This window comes from Chionomys nivalis, chromosome 18, assembly GCF_950005125.1.
Source record: "Chionomys nivalis chromosome 18, mChiNiv1.1, whole genome shotgun sequence".
NCBI classification, from domain to species: Eukaryota; Metazoa; Chordata; class Mammalia; order Rodentia; family Cricetidae; genus Chionomys; species Chionomys nivalis.
This window is the reverse complement of record NC_080103.1, coordinates 8,187,429-8,195,337: the sequence shown is the minus strand read 5'-3', so window position 1 is coordinate 8,195,337 and position 7,909 is coordinate 8,187,429. Positions and strand designations below refer to the sequence as shown.

The window sequence follows — 7,909 nt, the reverse complement described above, 5'->3', positions numbered from 1 at the left end:
TAACCACATGGCAAAAGTAATAACAGCTGTGGAGGAATGGACACCATTCCTTTACATATGGAAGATTAATCCACATAAGCAAAATGTGCCTGTGATGGATATTCTTGCTTCCCACCTTACCACACCTGGAATTAACTAAAATCCTAAAATAGAGGGCACAACTGTGAGAAAGGCTTCTATTAAGTATAAGTGGGTAGATCACTTCAAATACAGATGTTAGAAAGACACAAACATTTAATCCGGATCTCCAGGCCTGAAGACATGTACCTTTAATTCATATCTTGAGTCTTGAGGTTGCTAGCCACATCTTTAATTGGGCAGTACCTTCTGCCTTCTGGAAGCCTATAAAAGGACATGGAAGAATGAAGATATTACTCTTTGCCTGCTTGCCCTCACTTTGAAGCAAGTCTATTACTTCACTGCTATTAGAAAATTCTACAGAACTCCAGCATATACTGAAGATGAGCCAACATGTCTAACCTCCTAGACTAAGTAAGAATTGGATTTTTGTACTTTCCCCCTCACAGGTAGCCATTGTAGGGTTAGCAGGACTGCAGCCCTAAGTCATTCTAATGACTCTCCTTTGTTCATACAGAGAGAGAGTCACTGGACATGTTCTGTTACTCTGGAGAACCCAGGTAAAATATTTTTTACATAAGTGTATAAAATGTCTCCTATGATCAAAATGTGCATAACTGGCAAAGTTAGGTATCTACTGATCTATGACTCAATCTTAAAAAAAAATGAAGTGATAGAAAAGCCCGTGGTAGCCTAGACTATCTACACTGAAAACACTTTGGAATCTGAATAGATAATTCAGAGATCTGATGTGGGAGGTGATGTATGCTGTGAATAAGTTTTATTGCCATTGGTTAATAAAGAAGCTGCTTTCAACCAATGGCTTAACAGAGTAAAGTCAGGTAGTAAGACAGAGAGAGAGAGAGAGAGAGAGAGAGAGAGAGAGAGAGAGAGAGAAGGCAGAGTAGGTGTGAAGCCATATAGCCCTGCCAGAGACAGATGCTAGATGGAACTTTACCCAGTAAGCCACAGCCATGTGGATATATACAGATTAATGGAGATGAGGTAATTTAGGATATAAGATCAAGCTAGAAATATTCTTAAGCTATATAGTTTCAGAGTGATTATTTCAGCTCTAAGCAGCCAGGAACAAATGAGAGCCTCCCTTAGATTGACGTGCAAATATAGAGCTGACTACATCTACAGAAAGTCTGTGAATGCTTGGAAAGGAATCCTAGACACAAAAGAACAGAGTTAAGCATGGCTTTTTGGTAGCAGTATTTTCTCCAGGGGCTCTGTTTGGTAGAAGTAAACAGAGGCATTATTTCTTTTTTATTTTTTATTGATTTTTATTTAGCTCTACATTTTTCTCTGCTCCCCTCCCTGCCTCTCTCCTTCCCCCTTCAGACTTCCACCAAGGTCCCCATACTCCCAATCTACTCAGGAGATCTTGTCTTTTCTACTTTCTACTTCCCATATAGATTAGATTTATGTAAATCTCTCTTAGTGTCCTCATTGTTATCTAAGTTCTCTGAGATTGTGGTTTGTAGGCTGGTTGTCTTTGCTTTACATTTAAAAGCCACCTATAAGTGAGTACAAGTGATAATAGTCTTCTGTGTCTGGGTTACCTAACTCAAAATAATGTTTTCTAGCTCCATCCATTTTCCTGCAAAATTCAAGATGTAATTATTTTTTTCTGCTGTGTAGTACTGCACTGTATACATGTACCACAATTTTCTTATACTTCTTTTCGTTGATGGGCATTTAGGTTGTATCCAGGTTCTGGCCATGACAGACAAAGCTGCTATGAACATAGTTGAGCACATGGCCTTGTGGCACGATTGAGCATCCTTTGTGGTATTATTGGGTCTTATTGGGTCTTGAGGAAGTTTGTATTATTGGGTGGTATTATTGGGTCTTGAGGAAGTTTGTTTCCTAATTTCCTGAGAAATTGCCACACTGACATGCAAAGTGGTTGTACCAGCTTGCGTTCCCACCAGCAATGCAGAAGTGTTCCCTTTTGGCACAAGTTGTCATCAGTGTTTTTGATCTTGGCTATTCTTACAGGTGTAAGATGGAATCTCAGAGTTGGTTTGATTTGCCTTTTTCTGATGACTAAGGATGTTGAACATGTCTTTAAGTTTCTTTCAGCCATTTTAGATTTCTCTCTTGAGAATTCTCTGTTTAGGTCTGTAGTCCATTTTTTATTGGATTATGTGATCTTTTGGTGTCTAGTTTCTTGAGTTCTTTGTATATTTTGGAGATCAGACTGATGTGGGGTTAGTGAAGATCTTTTCCCATTCTGTAGGCTGTCATTTTGTCTTGTTGACCATGTCCTTTGCTTTACAGAAGCTTTTCAGTGTCAGGAGGTCCCATTTATTAGTTGTTTCTCTCAGTGTCTGCACTGCTGGGGTCATATTTAGGAAATGGTTCCTTGTGTCAATGTATTTAAGTGTACTTCCCACTTTCACTTCTATAAGGTTCAGTGTGACTGGCTTTATGTTGAGGTCTTTGATCCATTTTTTACTTGAGTTCTTTGCATGGTGTTAGATATGGGTCTATTTTCATTCTTCTACTTGTTGATATCCAGTTATGCCAGCACCACTTGTTAAATATGTTTTCTTTTTCCATTTGATAGTTTTTGCTTCTTTGTCAAAAATCAGGTGTTCAAATATGTGTGAATTGATATCCGGGTCTTCTACTTGGTTCTATTGCTCCTCCTGTCTGTTCTTATGCCAATACCAGGCTGTTTTCAGTACTGTAGCTCTGTATTAGAGTTAGAGAATAATTCTCTATAAGAACAAATCCTGTATTTGAACCACAGGGAACTCTAGGTTCTCCATGAAAATCTGCTCTACTCTCCAGGAGCATGCTCCTGGGAAACCCAGGCTGGCAATGTAAAGAATTTCTTTTACAAATGGGGGTCCTGCATTGACTGCCTACCTTCACTCAAATGACACATTGGAGGGCAGTGGTAGCTGCCACCCTGACCTAAACCCACATAGAAAAGAGTCACTGATGTTATTAGTTATCCACCTGTAATAGATTCCTAACTGAGGAACTCAAATTAGGAGATCAAAACCAATTGATTGATTTCTCCTGACTTGAGGAATGAGCATTGGAGCCAAACTTTTAGGAGAGCGAGGCTGGGAATTGTTGAGAGGATTGAATCACTGAAGTTATTTTCCTGTACTCTAGGCTTTTTGTGTCCCTACAGACATGACGTGCTCGAGAAGGTGATAGATGTGGGGAGCATTTTACAGATCACAATCTAAAAGGATGAGGAAGCATCTCAAAGTCCCTTCTTCAGTAACTGTTGAAAATATTCTGCACACTTTAGAACCCAGAATACTCTCTCCCATTTAAGGTCCAGCACTGTAAGCATGGAAGTTCCAAGTTAAAGAACAGAACTCACCACTGAGGAGGAAAATTATGAGGTAATGAGACCCTGAATCTCAGCAGTCTGATAGATGGAAATGAGAAGTAATTAGAATTTTCTCATAGCACACTCTCAGGTGGATCAGGAAGTGAGTATAAGGAGGATTAAATGAAGAAGACCAGAAAGACCACCAATAAATTTAGTGGAGCCACCCAGGGACTGTGAGTCTGAATGGAAGAAAAAGCAGGAAGAAAGACAGCCACTTTCAGAGAATCCTGTCTGCCCCTACTCATGCCTCCTTATAAGAATTCTTCCACGCTGACCTACATACTGTGAACACTGACAGGGTAAGAAAAGTATCTCTTCCCAGATCGTGTGTATTGGAGGAATTCTTATAACAACATGAGAAGAGTAATAACAGCTATGTAGGAATGGACACCATTCCCTTATTTATGGAAGATGACCCCAGCAAGCAAATTCTCTAGAGATTGTGGTTCTTGGTTCCCGACTTGACTACACCTGGAATTAACTAAAATCCTAAAACAGAGGGCACGACTGTGAGAAATGTTTTTGCTTAAGTTGAAGTAGGTACAGCACTTCACAGACACACTTTGGAGGCAGAAAAACACAAACATTTATCTAAAGACCTGAAGAACACACCTTTAATCCATATTTAGAGTCTGAAGGACACACCTCTAGCTGGGCCACGCCTTCTGCCTCCTAGGAGACTATAAAAAACATGGAGGAAGCTGTTGCTCATTGCCTGCTTGCCCTCACCTTGCAGCAAGATCATTCCCTTACTGGCATTAGAGAATTCTTCATCCCAATTCCAGCATAGATTGAAGACCAGTTGGCACATCTTATCTCCTGGACTGAGTAAGTACTGAATTCCTGGACTCTCCCTTCACAGGTAGCCTTTGTGGGATTAGCAGGACTGCAACCCTAAGTCATTCTAATGAATCTTTTTGTTCATACAGAGAGAGTCCTTGGGTATGTTCTGTTACACTAGAGAAAGACTGTGCAAAAATTTTGGATGAGTATATAAAATGTAAATTATCAAAATTGTGTATGATTCTCAAAATTAGAAATCCATTGACCTAAGATTCAATCTAGAAAGAAAGAAGTGCTAGAACAGTCCCTTGTAGCCTAGTCTACCCACACTGAAACTAGAATTGAAATCTGGATAATTATAGAGAATCGAGTTTCCGACCTCATAGAAGGAACAGAGGAGAAACAGAAGCTAAAAATGTATATCATGCCTATTATTGTATCCTACAGGGCAAGAGAAGACAAATCCTAGTTTTTCATTTTGTATCCAGTTTAACCATCAAACTACCTCCAGGAGAAATGTCATGGGACGCCATAGACAAGAACTGGGGCTATAAACAGTTCAACATCCAGAATTTCTCCTGCAGGTGGACCATCCGCAACTTCCGTTTTATTCTGGAGGAAATGAGGGACAGTATTAGAAGCCCAACTTTCTCAATAGGAGGCAATGACAAATGGTGTTTGAGAGTTCACCCTAAGGGCGTCGATGAAGAAAGCTCAGATTACCTGTCAGTTCACCTAGAGTTGCTGAGCTCTCCAAAGAGTCCCCTTACCATACGGTTCAAGTTTTGGATCATAAATGCCAAAGGAGAAAAAAACGAACCTGTGACTAGCCCGAAAGACTTTAATTTCTTGCCAGGCTACCAACGGGGTTACAAAATGTTCATCCTTCGAGATTTCCTCTTGGACCATTCTCATGGGCTGCTCCCTGAAGACCACTTCACCCTCCTTTGCATGGGGATCCTGGTCCCGTATTCCTACAGTATCCCTCATGACAGCACGGAGAAGAGAATCCAGGGTCCCAAAGGCCCATTAGGAGATGATCTAGGAGAGCTGTGGAAGAATTCGAGCTTTACAGACTGCTGCCTGGTTTTAGCTGGCCAGGAATTCTGGGCTCACAAGGCCATCTTAGCTGCTCGCTCTCCAGTTTTCAGAGCCATGTTTGAACAAGACACGGAGGAGAGCAGAAAAAATCGCTTTGAGATTCATGACCTGAAAACTGAAGTCTTCAAGGCAATGATGGTCTTCATTTACACAGGGAAGGAACCAGTCCTCTACAACATTGGAGATGCTATGCTGGCAGCTGCTGACAAGTATGGCCTGGAGCGTTTGAAGGTCATGTGTGAGAGTGCCCTCTGCAGGGACCTCTCTGTGAAGAATGCTGCCCACACTCTCGTCCTGGCTGACCTCCACAGCACAAGGCAGCTGAAAACACAGGTGCTGAATTTTATTACAGCTCATGCTTCCGAGGTCTCTCAGACTGCAAGCTGGAAGTTAATGGTGGATTCACGCCCCCACTTGGTGGCTGAAGCATACAGCTCTCTGGCTTCTTCTCAATGCAATCTACTGGAGCCCCCTCTCAAACGTCTGAAGCAATCCCAGGAACCTGTCACAGGTACCCTACATGTGTATCCCTGAAGCAGTGGTCAGTGTTGATACCGAGGACTCCTGGGTAGACTATGGGGTACATGGAGCATTTACAGCAACTCTGGGGAAAGACATCACAGTTAGTAGTGTTTTAATACATTTATTAATGCTTTGAATATTGTAGTGGTGTATTTTTTGTAATTTTTTTTTTTTTTGGTTTTTTGAAACAGGGTTTCTCTGTGATTTTGGAGCCTGTCCTGGAACTAGCTCTTGTAGACCAGGCTGGTCTTGAACTCACAGAAATCCGCCTGCCTCTGCCTCCCGAGTGCTGGGATTAAAGGCGTGCGCCACCACCGCCCAGCTATTATTTGTATTTTGATAAATAAATCTTGCCTGAAGACCAGAAGTAAAGCTAAAGTCACTGGAGGTCAGGCAATGGTGACAGACACCTTTAATCCCAGGATTTGTTAGACAGAGTAACATGGATCTCTGTAAGTTTAAAGGCACCTTAATCTAAAGATCAATGCAGGAACAAGTCCAGGTGGTGGTGGCTCACACCTTCCAGCCTAGCCTAAGGAATCCCAGCACTAGAGGTAATATAAAATGGGATGAGAGAGGCTTAATAATCTGCTTCTTCTACAGTCACCCAGTCTTAAAATACAGGAAAGACGATTGTAGTGGCTTGGCTGCTTTGCTTTTCTGGTTGTCGGTTTGAACCCCAATATCTATCTCTAGGTTTTTATTTTTGGTGCTACAGAATGGCAGGGTGGGGTGGAACCATGATGAACTCTGATGGACTCTATGCAACCTCTCCTCTGTTGCTGTACTGGTTTGATTTTTGTCCAGTGATTTGGAAACTGGGATTCAGTTTAGCTAAAGCCCTAGCACATCCCAACAGGGTTTCTTGGGAGAAACCTGTGTGGATAGGACTGTGCAGAACATATGATCAAGGGCTCAGAGCAAAGGAGAAAACAAATGTGAATGTTTTCTTACAAAAGAAGAGGTAGAGAATGAAGACAGTTTGTGGGGACTGGAGATATGACTCAGTGAGCAAAAGCAATTGTTTCTCTTGCAGAGGACACCTGTTCAGTTATATAGACAAAATTTTACCCCAATACAATACAATATCAAAGGAATAAAAATTGTAGAATCACTTTGTGGACACCAGTGGTGTTTCTGTTAGAAGCTCTGTCCTGCTCAGCCGCAGAAGTTTGTGCAGGGTCCTCACAGTCACCCACAAATGTTAATGAAATGATACCTAATGAAATCGCTGTACTCAGAGACTGGTGCCTCGCCCAGCTGTCATCAGTTAGGCTTTCTCCAGCAGCTGATGGCAGTAAAGGGTTCACAGAATCAGATAAATGGGGATCATTGGGGCTCACAGGGACTAAAGAGGCAATCACACAGATGTATGGGTCAGCACTATGTCCTCTGTATGCATACTGTGGTTGTTTAGTTCGGGGATTCTTGTTGGACTCCTAAAGAATGAAAGTGTGGGTAGTCTCTGACCTGTTTGTCTGATCTTGGGAACCTTTTCTTCCTTCTGGTCAAATACCCCAGCCTTGACATGAGAGTTTGTGCCTATGTTTAGTGCATCTCATTATGATGTGTTCAGTTGATATTCCCGTGTTCACCAAGTTCCTGAAACAGCTGTCAAGACAGAAAGATGAACTGGACATTTCAAGACATAAGGGAAGATTAAAGAAGTACCACCAGCCTCTAGTGCTGGGCCAGGATTCTGCAGGAGGCAGCTTTCCCCTTAGCCCATGTCCATTGGTCCAGGCATTAAGAGGTAGAAAAGGGAATAGCTCCTCTCACTATCACCCCTAGCGACTCCCGGGGGAAAATTTTGCTTCCCATTCCCATTGCCTTAGGAATTTTAGGTCTGGAAGTTTTGGTTCCAGGTTGATTGGTGGTGTGCGGGTCATTGCCCTGTCTGGAGCCACAACAAATATTTTATGGTATGGAAGCTCAGACTTTTCTGAAGCTATTTTGAGCTTCTGATGTCCTTAAAACAACAGGCTAAGAAGGAAATAACAGTGTTAGGAGGGCTGATGGATCACGATCACCATCAGAAATTTGGATATTGTCTCCACA

At 42.0% G+C, this 7,909-nt stretch overlaps 1 protein-coding gene across 1 annotated transcript; it reads left to right on the top strand.

The window, feature by feature from the left end:
- The first annotated feature begins 4,744 nt into the window (after window positions 1–4,744).
- LOC130889938 (speckle-type POZ protein-like) lies at window positions 4,745–5,863 on the top strand. Its single transcript, XM_057793857.1, has one exon. It carries the CDS (start codon window positions 4,745–4,747, stop codon window positions 5,861–5,863), a length of 1,119 nt encoding a protein of 372 aa, XP_057649840.1.
- Window positions 5,864–7,909: the final 2,046 nt, after the last annotated feature.